Source organism: Poecile atricapillus, chromosome 3 (assembly GCF_030490865.1).
Source record: "Poecile atricapillus isolate bPoeAtr1 chromosome 3, bPoeAtr1.hap1, whole genome shotgun sequence".
NCBI classification, from domain to species: Eukaryota; Metazoa; Chordata; class Aves; order Passeriformes; family Paridae; genus Poecile; species Poecile atricapillus.
The window spans coordinates 73,338,536-73,358,190 of NC_081251.1; the positions used below are offsets into that span (position 1 = coordinate 73,338,536).

At 39.8% G+C, this 19,655-nt stretch overlaps 1 protein-coding gene across 3 annotated transcripts in view; it reads right to left on the bottom strand.

Moving 5' to 3' along the window:
- The window catches only part of FAM120B (family with sequence similarity 120 member B), a 49,085-nt gene extending 30,461 nt beyond the window's left edge, over nt 1–18,624 (bottom strand). The window contains exons 1-5 of one of the 3 annotated variants that reach the window (XM_058835070.1): nt 18,264–18,591; nt 18,038–18,180; nt 16,705–17,750; nt 12,186–12,366; nt 5,539–5,634 (exon numbers count right to left, since the gene is read on the bottom strand). In XM_058835070.1, the coding sequence (XP_058691053.1) occupies nt 5,539–5,634; nt 12,186–12,366; nt 16,705–17,724 (1,297 nt within the window). In that variant the 5' untranslated portion in view covers nt 17,725–17,750; nt 18,038–18,180; nt 18,264–18,591. Of the gene's footprint in view, nt 1–5,538; nt 5,635–12,185; nt 12,367–16,704; nt 17,751–18,037; nt 18,181–18,263 lie in introns of all 3 variants that reach the window. The other 2 variants (XM_058835071.1, XM_058835072.1) reach the window with 2 other exon arrangements.
- Between the last annotated feature and the right edge of the window lie 1,031 nt (nt 18,625–19,655).

Sequence of the window (19,655 nt, forward strand, 5' to 3'; positions counted from 1 at the left end):
TCCACAAGGCACTGTGGGGGTTTGACTCCTCTGCAGCACATTCCAGTTTGGGAACAAAACCAAGGAGATCTGGTATTTTTCACTTCCTAGGCTACTGTATGAAACACTGTTGCAAATACACACAAAAGAACTGTCATCAGTTATGAATAATGGATCTTTGCAGACTTTCTCTAGTATCATTCACACTTGTCTCTAAATCCTTAATATTTACCCCATGCTGCCATCTCCCAGCTTGTGGCATGTGTGGGCTAATGCAAAATTTGCTCCTCGTTTAAATTACATTTAATCTGGTATCAAAATAAACACTAATGCACGTGAAATAACAGAACAGCTAACCGGTTATGCCTGAGAATCTCAATAAAAGACAGAATCATACCATAAAGTACGGCTGCTTCTGTAGTTAAACAAAATGAGGTGTGAATCTTAAATGTGAACTAATTAAGCCACATTTGGTAACACCTCTTCCTTTTTTCATGTGACATGCAGCAGCTGCAGACCAGTTAGGAACACTTGGTGATAATAAATGGTTAAAGTGACAAGGTGCTGAAATCTACATAGATGATGTTTATTTAGCCAGGGAAGCCCATTAACCAAATGGTACTAATTCTTTGGAGAAGGGGAAACTAGAAGAAAAGTTAGTATTTTCTTTATCTCCCTGATGGAAGTTTCCTTTACTATTTTTAAGGCTAACTCTCCTGTCAAAAGTTTTAACCATAAAAAGAACTACTATCACATAATCTGTAAGTTTCTAACCTTATTTCTAAGGGAAATGTATTATTAAGGAAAAAAAAAGCAGTTGCCTGATTGGAGGTAGAAATGCAGTAAGAGAAAACACAAATAGTGGCAGTGAGTGGTGTGGTAAAGACAGCATAATAAGACTCACATTACTGGTTTTGATATTGGCAATTGGTGCCTTAAGAAAAAAAACAACAGCAGAGTCCAACTTCCAGGAAGAAAATCAAATATAACATGCATAAAACCAAAACAATGCCAACTTTTCCTACCTAGCCTAAGCAACCCTGATGTGTGAGACAATCTGTACATGAGTAAACTCAAATAGTTTTGATGGCTTCTGCATACAAAGAGATACACTAAGAATAATTTAAAAGGAAAGTTCTCTTTTGCATCCAGGGGCATACCTAATAGCAGAAATCCTTCTTTCTTCAGAGTAAAACCATTAACTATGTCAATATTCAAGATTATAGATCTACATTGAAAGAGCTCAACAAAAAATTCAAGACCTCTCTCCCATAAACAGTTTCTTACACTTTCAGAAACATCTACTTGTGCCTGGGAAAGAAAGGTATTGATAAATTATGAGTTATTTACTCTGGGAAAGAAAACTTGATACTGTCTCCTTTTGGAACACACCAATAACAGGCACTTTTTTCCTGAAGGGCTCTCTTCTTCAAATAATAAAATTCCATGTAATACCCAAAACTAATCTATTATATCAAATAAAAGATAAGTAAAACAAAGAAACAAATATCCTAAAATTTAATGACTGGCAGTCATACATGCAGTCCACAGCAGATCTAAGATTCATCTACAGTAGATCCTCAAAAAGTTCTCTTCTTTAGGTACATCTTTACTACATTATTTACAGTAATTAAAAAACATTTCTGAAATAGAAATTTACTTGGATATGCAGGAAAAATATTTTATTTTCTGAACATGTCTATATATTTACTAAATTAACCTAAAAAACAACCAAAACTGAGTAATGAAAGGAAAACACACCAAAACATATTATATGTACCTAATTGAAACATCTTTACTATAAAGACTAGTAATGATAAAACTATCTGCTGGGATAGGAACCACAATGTCCCATGAATTGCACAAACATATGCAAACATAATTACTCTCAACATGCACAAAACTGTGTGAAAATCATATTCAGCATTATGTGAACTGAAGTCCTCAGGAACCTCAAGAAGAGGAGATGTAAAAAGACCTCCATGAAGGTGAGATACTACTTGCCTAAACACAAAAACAGACAACCCACAAGTTTAAGAACAACAACAAAAAAAAAAAAACAAAAAAAAAAAACATGGACAAATCACTTTTTACCTTTTTCCTTATACTCACACATTTAATACCATTACCATACAGAAAGCAGCATGAGAAACAAAAGCACCTCACAGGAATACATAAATATTTATTTCATCTGTTTGAATTTCAATAATCGATTTATGGATATGCAATACATGCAAAAGATGGATGTGGAATGCATTAATTCTATGATATCATTTAACTCAACACTTAAACAAAGGTGATCCTCACATTTGTACCAACTTTAAACACATCATTACTGTGTATAGAGATGCAAATCTATAAGAGTAAATATTCATGTATATTTGAAGTAATGACTACTGAAATTTTATTTTATAACATCAGTAATAGAACTTCAATATTTCCTCATTTTTACATGCTCATGTAAATACTGACCAATGAAAAGATGTTTATAAAAATGTACTTGCTAGGAACACTCAACAGTAACTTCTCAACAGCTGTGGCCAAAAACCAAAAATGCCAATTAAATCTGACCATTAAAGAACTTAAACATATTCATGACACATTCTTGAAGGATGCAATGATTAGAATAGTGAAAGTACATCCGAACTCTGTGGTATGAAGCTACAATATCTTATGCATTTTCAGAAATAAAATTAACTAAGAATATAGTTCTTAATAACTAAGAAATAAACTCAGAATAAAATGAAAGATTCTAGAACTTCTTTTGTTCCACATAAACTGCACACATATCAAATAGACCTGTTATGTTCACAAGATATGGATGTGAAACAGTAATTTCTTAGATCATGGATCTTCTAACAAAACTGATTTGCCAGTGACACATTTTATCAATATAAGTGCTGCTCTGTCAATGTGTATAAATCATGATCATATCCATCCAGCTGAAAAGAACTATTCTAGAAGGAAGAAAGAGACACAGACAATGCAAGGAAGCAGAGATGATAATTCAGAAGACTGTCTCTCAAAAATCAAAAATATAGCTAATACATATTGTATTTTAAATATATTTTATCATCTTACTTACCATCCTATCTTTAGGATTCAATATTTCATTTTTAAAAAAAGCTAACATTCAATCTATCACCTCCAACCTTTCCAGATTAAAAGATACTTCTGCTGTTTTATACACATACAAAAATTAGTAGGAATTCTACTTTTTTAAGATCAATTCAAAATTTAAAGTATTTATCATTATGTATACTACAGCTTAAAGTTCATAGTTTCTTTAGAGTTTTTAATCTAAAACAAACTGGAAAAGAGTCAGGATTTTCCATATATTCTCAGTACAGCTCTAAAGTACTTCTGATGATCAGGTTATCAGTTTTTTCCAAAAAGATAAAGAGCCTTCCCAAATCAATTGAACTTCTGATGTTTCAAATAGATTTTTGGTAATTTTTTTGGTCTTTTTGAGTAACCTGATCTTGATTGACAGCTTTGAACTCTAACTTCCTAAAACAATTTTAAATTTAGCTCTAAATATGATCCCTGTCTGAAAAATGTGATGTGCTGTTGAGAACCTTATTTGGTGAATAAAAAGTCATGCTGTGGAAAATCAAAGATGCATGAGCGAATGTAAGGCATACAAATATGGACTGCAAAAATTTTAGAAAAATATTTGTCTGCTGAAGGAATGACAACAGAGCACTAAAAATAAACACTAAAAGTCCTCCTCCCATTTTCTAATAGTCTGCTTGAACAGCCTTTCATTACTGAGTTAGTAAAGATGGTATCTGAGAAGATTCTGGTTTTATAAACTCCACTTATGTGGTTGCTATAAACAAACACACTTGAAATCCTGTTTATTGTCAACATGAAGGTGGGCTCTATGTGTTGTATGTTTGCAGAGATACAGAGCCAGAGTACATGAGATTAAGTGGACTCCTCTCCAGAAAGGGAGGAAGGAAATATACTATCTGGGATGGAAAATTTCACAACAATAAATACAGTATATTTGCCAGATAACTTGAAATGTAACTACATAGGTATGGTTTATACTTTGTTGAGTTTTGTTTCCTTGTTTTTCAGCATGTACCCAGACCACTGTATGCTGAAATAAAACAGTTGCACAGGACGGATTCACCAATTTTTACTCTGGATATTCATATTCCATTTGGAAAATTTCTCAGCAATTTCAAGCTATCATAAAGCCAATTAGATAATCACTCTCCTGATATTGTGTCAGGGAATTGTCCTGACATTGTGACATGTGACACTGTGACAAAGTGTCCTGATATTGTGACAGTGAAGGTACCATATATCAAATAAAAATTCATTTGTACTTTGTCTATATAACCTACTTCTTTCCAAACAGTCCTTTAAAAAGGATTTTGAAAAGTCTGATATCTAAAAAGCAACTGGCTTTCCCTCATCTTTGAATTCAAAGACTTTCATTAAATACATGAGTTTCAGATATGAAGATAAATGTGCAATCTCTGGATACCTAAAAATAAAATTTACTATAAATTTACAAAGAAGTGCCTGCATTTCAGCTTCTCAGTTTGGATTTAGACCAGATCAGCACAAGGACTACTACAGAAGGCTCTGGATGCTGAGGGAAGATTCGCTGGTAATTAGTCTCCAAAGGTTGAGTGGATAGTAACCTTTCTTAACAAGATACCAATGGTATTGTATATCAGTGGAACAAACACATTTCATGTGAAAGATGAGAAAAACCTCAGAGCTGCTGATCCACTTGATAACAGATGACAGAGAGAGAGAGATGTGAGAACAAAGATGACTACAACAGCAGGACAGATGAACACTTAGAACAATTTTCCCCCTGACATAACAAAATTGTTTACTTCCCATGCTAAACTGATACTGCATAATACAATTGTGTATATATATATATATATATAATATGTAATTATATATATGCAGTGCTCAATCTTTTCACTGAAATGTATGATACTTCCTCCTAAATGTAACACATTTATCATCTCTAATTTCACTAAGAGTGTTCATTAATGTGCTCTTTTACCAAAGGGAAGGAGGTAAAAACACAAAATATATAAGGCTTAGGAGAGTAGAAACAGCGTCACAGAAGCCGATAGCCCAAATTTTTTTTTTTTTTATTAAAAGCTGGAATCTCTCTCTGGGTTGTCACAGATGATCTAAAAATGGCTCTTTTTTACATTCTCCACTATTCTCATTAACACAATATGTCAAACAGTTTAATGGATGAGTTTTAATATTGCCCTACACACCATGTATCTTGGCCTCAGAGCACTATTTAGAACTTCTAAGGTATCGTCTGCATTCTCAAACTGATGTTTGAATTAGCACTGGGTTTAACAAGACCCAGCAATAATATGTATCTCAAAGCTAAATCCTATGTAATTACAAAGGGTGATTAAAAGCAACTACAAGTGTGCAGCTCTTTAGCTCCTTGTTCTCCACAGTCATCCTGGATTCTATATCAAACACATGATGGATTGCCCAAGCTCATTTTAGTGAAGTGATTCTTTCAGTTTAGATTTATATATGTTTTTATTCTACCTGTAACAGAAGGTTGTACAGGTTGTACGAGGTCCGGCTGCTTGAGAGGATTTCCAAAATAGACAAACCACTCTTTTACCAAAGGGCAGTTTCCACCTAAAAAAGACAGAATTGGATCAGTAAGTCAAATGCAAGTATTGACACTAGTGTAACAGCTGGAATCAGCTGTGATCAGGATTCTAAACTAACAGAAGGCATTTCTTGATGACTTGTTTGCTCAGCTTTAGAAACAAACCAAGAAAAAATAGGTTTAGTATCTTTATGACAAATCATCAGAACAAATAGAGAGTTTCAATTACGTACTATAAACATGAGTTTGGACTGGGAAACTGCAATGAAAAATGTAAGAACAGGAGTCTGTGGATAATATTCTCAAACACGCTTAGGCCTTCCCACTCCAAGGCAGCTCAGGAAGCTCTGGAGGCATGTGGTGTAGCTCAGGGACCTGCATGACCTACCTGTCTCTCAGCACTGTCACACTGCCACATATCCAGGCAGTGCTCAATAGGATTCACCTCCCAACTTGCTCTGACATTTCCTATGTCAGGGTTTGAGCCAAAATCTTCATAGGGAGGCCTTGATGGCTATTTGAAAGCTGACAGCAGTGGAGTCATCCTACCATCAGATGCAGAGCTTTTACAGGCCATTGTTCCAGATCTTTTATCAAGCAAAAATAAATTGTTTATACATAATACTCCAAGTGACTTTCCTAGTCTCTAACCTCAGCCCTGCACAGCCCTCCATAAAGATGCCCCTTAAATTAAAAATTTCACTACAGGAATTGTACATCCAACTACTTGATGCTTAAAAAAATCCAAACAAACTCTCAAAAAAAAAAAAAAAATCACGCATTTAACGGTTTTTGAAAGCAGACTATCCAATTTATAATAGTAATCTCAAAATCATTCCAATGCAAGTCTTCATTTGAAAAAAAAACCCAAACAAACATAGAATCACTGTTACTATCAATGGTGTTTTGCATTCTGTCCAGATTTTTGCTTATGGTAGCTATGTCATAGTGCCCTGCTCTCTGTAGTCTGATAAATAGAATGAATTAAAGAGGTTTAGCTAGTCCTGGGCACTTGGAGTAGTGTTTTCAAATATTTTCTTTTTTTCCTTCCTTTTCAGATTCACAGAATTGAATCTCTGATTTCTTCAAGCTCTCAACCAGTACTGAAGCCACTATTCTTAAAAGTTCCTGCCTTTTATCACCAATTCCAATCTCTCTGAAATTTACTGCAAAAGTATTTCTGATGCCACTTTGTGAACCTTAATAAAAAACTTCCACTAGATTAAAACAAACCTTTCCAAACAAATCTTTCCAACACTGTCCTTTCTTTGTCCACCCAAAAAGGTTTTGTCACATTAATTTCCTGATCTTACTTATAGCTCAAAGCTGGAGATAACTCTTGGCATGACTAAACAAGTAGTGTGCTACAGTGCAAGGGCAAAAATTCCTTGGATATATTTCTAGTGATGGGGTAAGAGAGGGGGAAAAGAATACCCCTTCCTTCCTCCCTTCCTTCCTCCCTCCCTCCCTCCCTTCCTCCCTCCCTCCCTCCCTCCCTCCCTCCCTCCCTCCCTCCCTCCCTCCCTCCCTCCCTCCCTTCCTTCCTTCCTTCCTTCCTTCCTTCCTTCCTTCCTTCCTTCCTTCCTTCCTTCCTTCCTTCCTTCCTTCCTTCCTTCCTTCCTTCCTTCCTTCCTTCCTTCCTTCCTTCCTTCCTTCCTTCCTTCCTTCCTTCCTTCCTTCCTTCCTTCCTTCCTTCCTTCCTTCCTTCCTTCCTTCCTGCCTTCCTGCCTTCCTTCCTTCCTGCCTTCCTGCCTTCCTGCCTTCCTGCCTTCCTTCCTGCCTTCCTTCCTGCCTTCCTGCCTGCCTTCCTGCCTTCCTGCCTGCCTTCCTGCCTTCCTTCCTTCCTTCCTGCCTTCCTTCCTTCCTGCCTTCCTTCCTTCCTGCCTTCCCGCCTTCCTGCCTTCCTTCCTGCCTTCCCGCCTTCCCTCCTTCCTTCCTGCCTGCCTTCCTGCCTGCCTTCCTTCCTGCCTTCCTCCCTCCCTCCCCTTCCTCCCTCCCAACCTGCAGCAAATTCCCAAAATAAAGGTGAGGGACTGAAGAACAAACATATAGACTATGAGGGACAGTATTATATTTGGCGTGCCATGCTTATCTGTTCAAAAACAAATTACATTAAAAATAAAATGAAAAATACCTACACTGGGGGGAAAGCCTTAAACTGTACATTCCAGTAGCTGAATAGTCTTACATCTTGATTATAAATCATTGTCTATGATAATGCTACTTCATGAACAAAACCCTCCAATTAAATAATCCAAAGTCACTTTCAGAAACATTCTGTTGCTTTAGCATTTGGTTTTAAGATTTACTGTGTAGATTATTCTGCTTTATCCAATTTATTCAGGTCACTCAGACTCCTAAATTTTAGCCTGCTTTCTTAAGGAGGCAAACCTAATACAATTAGGACATCTGTCTTATAATTAATTCCTGGATGTAGTGCTCTGTTTCAACCAAATCTGACAAAGGAGAAGTGATTTCAAATGGATTGAAGTCCTAAAGATTTTGTGAAACTGGAGACTCAGCTGGCAGAGGGATCCCATTAGGGCACCAAAAGAAAGAAAGGCAGGAAAGTCAACTTACCTGTTGTATCCAAACAGACTGACTGGCAAATCAATACACAAATAGCTGTAGAAGAGCTAGAGCTGAGAAAAACAGTAGATGGGAAGGGCAGGATGCAATAGGAAACACGCTTAGGAACACCATATACTGCAGGAGGGAGTTGTCAAGGTCATGAGAAGTTAATATGGTATAAAGAAGCATTGAAATAGAAAAACTTTGCTGGTGGGGAGCATTGCTCTTTATGAGCTCCACAACTCACAGAAAAACTTACCAAAATGTGTCTCGATTCTAAATACCAGTGAGAGATTATTTTTTTTTACATCACCCATTGAACTCATGCACAGTAAAAAGCGAAGTCAGTAAGAAGTCTACAGTGTCATTCTTCTCATGTTTGTGAATGTAAGTACAGGACGACATAGCACCACATCAGCTAAGTGCTATGTTACTATACTCCATTAGTAACAAAAGTGTATCACTGCTCATATCAACCGCCAAATAAATAAAGCTGAAAGCAAGGTCCTGCAACCTGACAGCACATTAACATACCAAGAACAAAACAGAGATATGATTACTAAATGTCAACTCTCTCTGCATGGAAATGTCTTGGGGAAAAAATCACTAATTTTTCAAACTCTTTTTCCCCATAATGCATATAAAGAATATCACCAATGAAATGGAAAAAAAATAGCAGTTCCTTTGTTTAAATAGATTCTGAACAACCTGTGAAAGCACTTCTCAGGCAGCCTAAGGAAAGCTTCAACTGTGTGCAGATCAAGACAGTTGGAAAACGTTGTTATGTGTGTTCCTCTACACCTGCAACAATGCCAACTCTCGTGAGTAGTCACTGGTGACAACTGGCAAAAATTCTGCTAATGGACTGTTTTTTACAGTGTCAAAGCAAGGATCAGTCTGGCCTGCTAATGTTAGAACTGGGAGTGATGCCAGGACTTCCAGGAGCTGGCCACGGGCTCAGGCTGTATTACATAACCTCCTAATTGGCAATGGACATGAAGGTGCAGGTATTTCCATGGACTGTGCTAGCGCCAAAACCTGCTGGCTCTGTTCTGAACTCTTTGCACACATAAGAAAGCTTGACTGGCCTATCAGGATGCATTATTTACTGTTATTTTCCCCTTCTACTTGAATTTTCTCAAAAGTACTTTTTCTTGGAAAGATGCTAAGGCATTGACAAATTCTATCACTGTATTCAATATTTCACATATTGATCAGAAATGGCTCAATTAATTATAAATGTATTTTTGAAATACACAGGCAACAAATGCCATGTTGTCAGAAGCACCATCAGCCCCTTATTTATTTCTGTAGGGTCAAAAATAAGGCTGTGATTCTCCAACATTTCCATGAGTAAAAGTACACACATGCTTACCATACACCAAACTATACCAAAGGCGATGTTATATAAGCAATTCTTCCAGCAGCACTGCTACCTTTTACAGGCAGGCACTCATTTGCTCATTCCCACTCCCTGCCATTCCCTGAGGGTGTTTCACCACAGCTGTTTGTGGCTACACAGAGCCAGATAGGGAAACAACCAGGTTAGTTACCTGACTACAAGAAAGGCAGGGAAGAGAGACAGAGGCTATTTTCAGTTTCCCAAACTAGGCCACCACACAGCTGCACAAACAGCTGCACCAGCACAATGGAGACGATGCATGGGGATTGAAACGAGTGGCTGTGCAAGAGAATTATTTAAAGTGGCACTGATAGCAAAAGAGATACTTATCCCACTACTGGCTTCAGGCAAAGTGGCACAGTATGGGCTGGTGGTTTCAAAGGATATGACATCCTGCTCCTATGGATTTGTGGGTCTCTTAGGCACCCTTGGAAATCATTGCCTAGACAGTCAAAACTAAGTCTCTTGTTTCAGAGTAGGGCAAACATTTGATGCTAGCTTTAACCTGTTCTTACTAAAACTGTAACCACTGCTTTTACTAAATTTTGTCTGCTTTGCCAATTAACAGTAAGTAAGTAGATCTCCAAACTGCAAAGAGGTCAGTTTCCACCATATTTTAATTGACTATATTAAGGAGTAAAAAAGAGGATCACTAACACATACATCACCACTGCAAACTGGAACACTGTGTAGAGTTAGTCGAGTTAGCTTCAAATGTGCTACATCAGCAGACATATAATGGTGGCAGACTCCACATGGACTAATTTAATTCATTGTCTTCTTCCAGTAAGCTCTTTTTTAATGATAATCCAATGTAATTCTACATTATACTACAACCTACAAACAGTGTAGACTACTTCTTCCCATCCTACCCCTCATCAAATTACAAAAAAAACAGTCACCTTGACCTCATCTGAGGGAAACTGGCAAAGGATTCTACTTATTTTGTAAAGAACAAAACTTTGTAGGTCTAGCAATGAATCCATAAAAAAGTAATGCTTACACATACCTATGCATTCCAAGACAGACTGTGATTAATGATCTACACTCTTGACTTAGAAGCAACTACACACTGGAATTAAAAAGCAACCCATGAACTACTAGGAATTGACACTGTTAAAGCAGTCAGAGGTAGATAAATGCACTGAAAATGTAGATTTAATAGAGGCACCCATGCACACACAATCTACCTACCTTTCTGGAAGGGTTAAGAATTGAGGGTGTACTATGACTTACTTTAGAAAATTATCTCTGGAATTGGAAGCCTGAACTGAGACTAAATAACACATGCTATCTGTGGTTTTATTCTAAAATCACTTCCTTAAAAGAAGACAACTTTCACATTAAAATTTCATTTTCAATATGACTATAAATAAACATTTCTGTATTTTAATTCTAATCTTTGAGTACTAAAACCACTGTAACACAAAAGCTAACCTGCCTACTACCCTGCCATCTTGTAGAAACAATTGTTAATTAGGAATTTTGGTCTGGGTGTTTCTGAAAACATCAATGAATATCCTGCTGTTTAGACGAATAAGTAAATCCCAACCAAGTTATAATTATCTACAAAATTTGGAGGCAGTACACCAAAAAATGAAAAATGACAGATGTGCATGATTACTGCTGAGATTTTTGTTATTCTCTCCAAATTGCTATGTAAACTCTGATTCAGATTTTCCTATTATGGCACAACTTCAACCTCTGGCTGCTGAGGGAAGTCATGTACTTAATTACCTTTTTGTGCCTTTCTAAGCAAATAGTTTGAATATTAGGTTTGATGGCGGTGCACTTTCATCAATAAAATGTAAAGTGATTGCCACGGAAAAATCAGCCCATTCAAAAGAATGGAAGTTCGATACACTTTTAATTTTCAACTCACTGGCTGAAAGACACTGTAAAGATAACACTTAACTAATGGAAGTCATAGAACATGAAATTGGTCCAAGGATGTGAATAAAGAACTCTCTGTCTTCAAGGAGATGAATGCAAGCACAGATATAAGTACCTGCTACCAAATCTGTTTATACCACTGGATAAGGAAATCATATTTTCAAGCACTTGGATGAAAGAACTAATAATCGCTGGCATGACTACTTGCATTTGAATTATTACAGTAACTCTATTTGACTGTTCTGAAAATTGCATACTTAAAATCAACAGAAGGTAAAACTTTAACAGTGCATTATTGTTCTGTAAAAGTGTATTACAACTCACTAATTCATCCAGAGCCACACTTATCCAAGCAACATTAGGTTTCATACACTCTCAAACTTTCAAAAATTTCCTAAAGACCATTGTTTTGCCCAATCTTTTGATCATTAACAACTTTCACAACTTCCCATTTAGCAAGGAAAATGCTCCAAATTTTAAAAATCACTTTAAAAGCACTGAAATGGAACAGCATGTAGAAAAAGCCCCACAATTTCACTCACATTTTCTCTTACTTCCATAAGAAGTTCCATTTCAGCTGCTCAAAGTTTTTATCCTAAATGCATTTTCTATCCTAAATGCTGATAGAGTCACTGAAGCAATGAATTCAAGATTTCATATTCGAAAATTGAAAGTATACTTGAATAATGGTGTAAGTAGTTTAATCCTTACCTTTTCCAGATTCCAACAAGATAGAATAAATATGCTGACGAGCAGGGCGGTAGATAAGTGCCTGTCCAGGAATCTCTGTATCATAATCATCTTCCAAGGAGTTGCTGCACTCAATCTCTCCATGACTCAGGATATTGAAGATCAAATAATTTTCAGATTGGATATGCTGTTCTTTAGCTAACTGTTTGTTCAAAGAAGGAAGAAGGCATTATCTCCAAAATTAAGAAGAATCAAAAAGCAACAAAATGTATTCACTGTTTGAGGAAATAGATATTTCTCTATCAGTAGAAATGGAGGGAATAGCCAGGAACAAGTGCTTTTTCAAATAACACCACTATAGTATATTTTCAGACATCCATCTTTTTGTGGACAGGAATCCCCAAGAAAACCATCATTGCCCTTCTTAGCCCCTCCTTTAATTCTTAAAACTTGGGAGCTTGAACAACAGTTTTCTAGAAAGTAATTATTCTTAAAATTAATTCTGAATTCCAGCAGTTTCCCTCCTTTGGTCACCTGAAAATGTATCTTCTTTCTTTAAATAGTGAGTGAAGGCACAACAAAATGCAAACTTTAAATTTTATTACAAGATGAACCATATAAGACAGCTGGTTTTTTTTCCCCGACCTGACTTGGTGTAGATTACATTCTGGTAAAATTGGAATACTTAACTTCACCACACTTTTACTTAGCAATAGCTCTCCACCGTGAAAAGAAATGCCATCTACTCTAGTGAGGAAAACCAGGCCTGCAGGCATGCTGCCGAGAAGCAGAATTAACAGCATCACCCAGGCTGCACGTTAACCACACACTGGATGCAGATACACTTGGCCACAGCAGCTGGCTACAAGCAGCCACAGCACCAGCAGGGTCTGCTGCTCTGCAACAGCCTAGGTGAGAAAGCAACCAAGATGCTCTCAGGCAGCACAGAATTCCAGCCACTGGCAATCTGGATTGGCCAAGTGCACAGCCAGGCAGACTTTCTACTTCAGAACCCCAGACCAAAACTCTGGGGGTGTCCCAACAGCTGAGCAGAGCGAATACTTCCATGGGGTGCCACTAATAAATTCTCCAGGACCCATGTCATATGGTGAGCAGGGAATGCTCTGCATTCCCTGCATGTGCCGTGCTATCTGCACTATTTAGGTTGTGCCATCTCGCCACAGCTATCACAGATTCTTTCACTGGGAGTTACTGGACCACTAGCTGGAAACAAATTCACCATTTCTGCAGAATGCCAGTATCTGCAAACCTGGCAGCTCAGCAGGTCAAAGCTGCAGTCATTCATTGGGTCATTACTGATCGAAACCAATTCTACTAAAATGTCACACTTTCTGTGTACAGTGCCACTCAACAGAGCTCTTATACAATAAAAAAAATGTTTCCCTGCAAGAAATACTTCAGTATTCCTAATATGTGTAAACAATATAATCCCCCAAGTATACTTTTGTATGAGCATCAAATATTTCTAAGCATGATTTTAATGAAGCACTGAACTATTTCACAGAAACCAGCCACAGATATGAGATCATCAACAACACTAGTTTATTGCAATTTGCCAATAATCTTCACATCCTTACGTACTGAAAAATCAACACACTGATTTCAAAAGTATTGCTGTATTCAATGTCTCTTGAAAAATATTTCTGATTCATACCTACAATCAGCTAGAAGGTTATGTTCTTCTGAGAGAAACAGCAACATGAGGCTATGGCCTCATGATTGGAATTGAGCTTTGTGTGCCATTTACGTGCAGTTCAGACAATGTGCAAGGTAAGCAGAACTACATACAGGTTTCAAAATACAAAGCAAAGAGCACACATAGTACATATACAAATATTTGAACATTTCTAACAAAAACAAAAGAGAAGGAGAAGTTAATATGTCTAGGATTTTGACTATAATTTCCTTGGCCCAGGGACTGGTTTCATGTAGGATTCATGCAGCAACAGTGAGACATTCTTCAATGGAGTTTATAAACATTATTATTTTATTAGAGCAGTAGCTCAGCATGATGCTTCAGAACTTCAACCCTTCAAATTAAAGATCAAGCCAAGAAATAATGACACTTGTCATAAAGACCACGTGGTACATTCTCTTAAGGAATAAGGATATTGCCACTATTGTCCTGGCCATAATCCAACCTAGATAATTGCATTCTGGCTATTTTTAGCTTGCACTTCAAGCAGAAAGAATATTTTTCAACACCTTATGGCTGTTCAACATATATGGCTGCTGATTTTTTAAAATATCTTCTATTTAACTACAACAGTCAAAAGTGATATGTATTGTATCTGTGTGGCTAATATAAAAGCCCAAATATATGTACAGTTTCACTGAAATAAGCATTACATTGGTTACAATGTTGTTATAAAATAGAAATAGAAATAATAGAAATTTAGAAGGGAAAAAGTAAATTATATCATTACTTTAGAGTAATATGAGGAAACAGAAAAAGTTTTAAAGAAAATGCTCAAGATAAGCAAGAGAAAGAAAAAAAGTTCTGTATTTGAAGTCTATAAGGACCTAATAAAATAGGGAGTAACAGATGGCTAATACAGGGTCTAAAATACACTTCCTTGTATAGATTTTTTAAAAATCTCAATATGCTATCTTAATTGCCACTAATTTACAGAATTGAACTCTAGACTTACTACTATTCCATAAACTCTGATGCAAGGTAGCACATTTTCCATTAGCCAGGTATGCCACCCTAAGCTAATATATCCAATTTCCCAGAGTGACTCCATCTGACATACCATATCTCACCCCAACACCAGTGCATCTGTGCCCATGTGGGATGCCATATCTAAAACTTCCTACTACGCCCCTGCCCTTTGGGAATTAATAAACCCATTGAAATGTTTTTGGGTCATTCAGGGACAATGAAAACAAGGGTAATTTAACCTGAACCAAAAATGACAAAATACAGACTTACTGCGTTTGACACCATTCTGCTCAACATCTTTGTCCCTGAACTGGAGAGGATGGATTTCACAGATAGATCTTTTGGCAGATGAGGAACTGGTTGGATGGTCTCACTGAAAGGGTTGTGCAAGAGGAGGCCTTCGACAAGTGGTGTCCTCAGGGGTCGGTACTGGGACCAGCACTGTTTAACATCTTTGTCAGGAGCATGGACAGTGGGATTGAGTGCTCCCCTGGCAAGTCTGCTGGTGACACTAGGCTGTGTGGTGCCATCGACACGAAGGAGGGAAGGGATCCATCCAGAGGAATCTGGACAGGTTTGAGAGGCGGGCCTGCACAAACCTCATCTATTTCAACAGTGCAGATACAAGATCCTGCACTTGGGTCGGAGCAATCCTGACCACAAATACAGGCTGGATGGAGAATGGACTGAGAGCAGCTTTAAGAAGGGCTTTAGGGTGCTGATGAAAAAGCAGCCTGACCTATGAGCTTGACCAGCAATGTGCACTCGTAGCCCAGAAAGCCAACTGAACCCTGGGCTGCATCCAGAGGAGCGTCACCAACAGAGCAAGGGAGGGGATTCTCCCTGTCTACTCTGCTCTGGTGAGACCCTGTCTGGAGTGCTGTGCCCAGCACTGACATCCCCAGCACAGGAAGGACTCCAACCTGAAGGGAGTGAGTCCAGAGGGCTGCAAAGATGATCAGAGGGCTGGAGCACCTCTACTATGAAGACAGGCTGAGAGAGATGGGGTTCTACAACTGGAGAAGATAAGGCTCTGGAAACACCTTTGAGCAGCCTTCAAATACTTAAAGGGGGCTACAAAAGAGCTGGGGAGGGACTTTTCACAAGGGTGAGCAGTGACAGGATGAGGGGAAATGGATTTAAACTGACAGAAAGTGGGTTTAGATTAGATATTCGAAAGAAGCCCTTGGCTGTGAAGGTGGTGAGGCACTGGCTCAAGTTGACAAGAGAGGAGTTGGATCATTGCTGGAAGTATTCAAGGGCAGGCTGGATGGGGCTCTGAGTAACCTGGTCTAGTGGAAGACTCCCTGCTCAGGACAGGGGTTTGGAACTAGGTGATCTTTAAGGTCCCAACCCAAACCATTCTATGAATCTATCACATGATTCTGTAGGAGTTTCCATGTCTCCACCATGAGCAATTTCAACTTCTGCATTCCTAGTACAGCTACCTTTGATACCTCCACTGCGAGGCACAGCCAAGCAGATCACTGACCAGCTTACAGCTGACCTGGGGGTTCTCAAAGTAAAAACCAAGTCAATTTGAAAATCATATAAACACGTGAAATCATATAATACATGGGAAGTATATTTCTGTTCCCAGCTGCTGGCCTATACAGGAGCTGCTGCCCATTATTTGACCTACTTGACACTTCAAAAGAGAGAAATTACTTTTTATCAAATGTGCTGCATCTGTGCTAATATTAATGCATGCAATAGTCCTAACTGGGGCTCTACTTAACAGACAAGATTTTTGCACAAGCAAATTCAAATCAATAGGATTGATGTATCCATTACTAACTTCCGCTAACTAGTCATAACAATAAAATGATCATTAAGCTTTAAAAAACAAATTACCTGAAAGATTTCTTTATCTTGACAGAGAGCTGATTGTTGTTGAAGGGATAACATTTGACAATTTGTTACGTTGGGAGGAATCCATGGAGACTGCTGCCCAGGCAAAAGATAGGAGTTCACTCCTCTGCAAAGCAATGTCTTGTCTGATCCCAGAGGTAGAATCTCTTCCAAGTGTTTCAGGCTGCTGTACGAGCATGGAATTTTTGAGATGTAATTTGCTACAGACAGCAGTATGTTTGTTCTTCTGTTGTAGCTGTTATTCCTGCGGGGACTGGTGGTTAAACATTTGTGCCAAAAGCCTTCCAACATGCTTTCTGGAACAACATCATTGCCGAGCAAGCAGGCAAAGAGAGGAAGGTGTGTCAAACTAATACCCAGCACACGGCAAAGAACTTCTCGAGAGTACATAACAGTGACCAGTTTGTCCAAACGGAGGTTCTCAATGGAAAAGTAGGGACATGTATTATAGATGAGGTAGTCACTATCTTGCCCCAGAATTCCTATACAGTTGTGCTGCAAACCATATGCAGCCACCTCAAAGTCTGCCTCTTGCAACGTGCAGACTGTTTTTTGACCAAGTGACTTCAGGGCATAACGTGTAAAAGTAGGCAGAGCTGAAGGAAGAACAAACATTTCCCTCCCTGGCTGTTTCCTGTGAGTCTTGACAAACTGAAATAATCTGGCTATTTCCTGAGTATTCTTCATCCTCCGTTTGATCCACTCATCTCTCTTTTTCTCTTCTACCACCCCATCGAAATAAAACACCAACTTGATGCCAGCTGCCATAAAAGCATTGATAAAATCCTCTAAAATGGCAAGGTACTCCCGCCACTGGCCACCGCACACCCAGGATTCTGGTGTGTACCAGCGTCTAACGCAACTCATGGCATCTACTACGATAACAGGTGGGGAATCAGGATGATCAATGCGATGTTTTTCTGCCATTTCTCTCAGATCTACCGTTTGGCACGCATCGGGGCAAACGCTTGCCACAAATCCCTGCAAGCCTCTAACACCCATGGCTGATCTCCGAAACTCACAGCAGTCTGAAAGAAGAAAAATAAAAACAATGTTCTAAAATGCAATACTGAGAAACAATGAAATACTACAATAATAATAATAAAAAACCTGCTTGGAAACAGAACTGTTATTTCTCTGCTTTTGCTGATAGCTCATTGCCGTATCTTGGCTTTTCACAATTTGAAACAGTTTACTTCCCCTCAGCAAACCAGACATAAGTACTCATTCATCTTCCCTTCCACTTCCGGTTTTTATATCAGTGAAAAATATAAATATCAAAAGATTCTTATAAATATGACCAAACAAAACTCACAGAATCATTGAATAAGGCTGGAAGGAACCACAGGGTCCAACCTCCCTGCTCCAGCACATGGCACAGGATTGCGTTCGGACAGCTCTTGAGTATCTCCAGTGAGGGAGATTCCAGGTTAATAGTGTATAGAAAAATACAAAATACTAGAAAAACAATGATAGGTTTTTTTTTTTATTAAGAAATATACATGCCTATGGTATTCAAAAAGGAAAAAAAGTGAGCTTACAAAGAATTGTGAACAGACAGCTTTTAAAAGCATTCCCGAAACCTATCAGTTAAAGACACAGTTCTGAATACCACCCTCTTAAATCATAGTTTGGTTTGGAAGGGGCCTTTCAGGCCCTTTCGCAAGTGCGGGGGCCGCTGCGCGCAGCCCCGGAAAGGCCGAGCCCCCCGCCCCAGGGTCCGTGCGCACACCGGGGCTGCGGCCGCCCCAGCCCGGCCCGGCCGGGCCCGGGAAGCCCCCGGGCCGCAGCCCCCGGGCCGCAGCCCCACCGTCCGGCCCCACAGCCCGGCACTGACCCGAGCGCCGCTTCCGCTTCCCGCAGGGCGGGGCCGCGCCTGCGCCCGTGAGGGGCCGGGCCGCGCCCGTGAGGGGCTGTCCCCGGCCGTGAGGGGCTGTCGCCGCCCCCGGGTTGCGGTCCCTCGGCTGTGTACGGCCCCAATGGGGCCGGAGGGGCCATTGTGCCTCCGAAGAAACCCGGCCGGCACGGTGGGACGGGGCGGGGGACATGAAAGCGTCGCGCACCGAAATCGCTTTAAACGCCCCCGAGTCGCACTTGGGAGATTTATGTTCCCCCCCTGGCAGCGCGACCTTGGGCAGGGGGGCGGGTGGTGGGTTCGCTTTGTGGTGCCCGGCCATTGCCAGCGTCAGGGAACCCCCGTTTTCCTCCGGGCCGCACAGGCCGGGATAACGCCCTGGGTGCGGGCCGGGAGCGAGACCCGCTCGCAGCCCGCCGGCAACAGGTGGGGACCTGAATAACTTCACATCTTTCCGGGAGGGGGAAGAGGGACACGGGGGAGCCCATGGGAAGATTAGATCAGATGCTATTGCCGGTGAAAAATTAAAGAGAGCGGTGCTCTGGGGAGCGCAGATTAATATATTTGGTGACTCCGAGTGCACAAAGCCTCACCATTGTAGCGGTGTCTGAATGCCTGTGAATAGGATGGAGCATATGTGGCCTGTCACCGCAGGTGCCCACATCTGTTCGTCTCCGGGCAGATGCTCTCAGAAAAGGGGAGAGCATTTCCAAAAGCTCAGGCCCGCCCCATCCATACCCATCCTCTTTCTCATAATCACCTTCTGCAGAGGAGTTTTTGCCCCCACCTTCTCCCAACCACTGCCTACCCTGAATGTGGAGAGATGCAGAGAGAAATAAAAACTGCGCAAACTGGAAGCAGCTTGGAAAGCTCTGGAACCATATAATCAAACTGTTGCACCCTCTCCTCCCCCGAAGTTTATTAGCAGCAAGTTTTTTACACTGCAGCCAGCATACAATGCACAAGGGGCACACACTGTGCAAATACGGGGAACACAAAAACCCTTCATGCATGTAATGCAGCGCAGTACAGCAGCACCCTGTGCTGTCACAGGGCTCTAGAGAGCAACCTGCGCTGG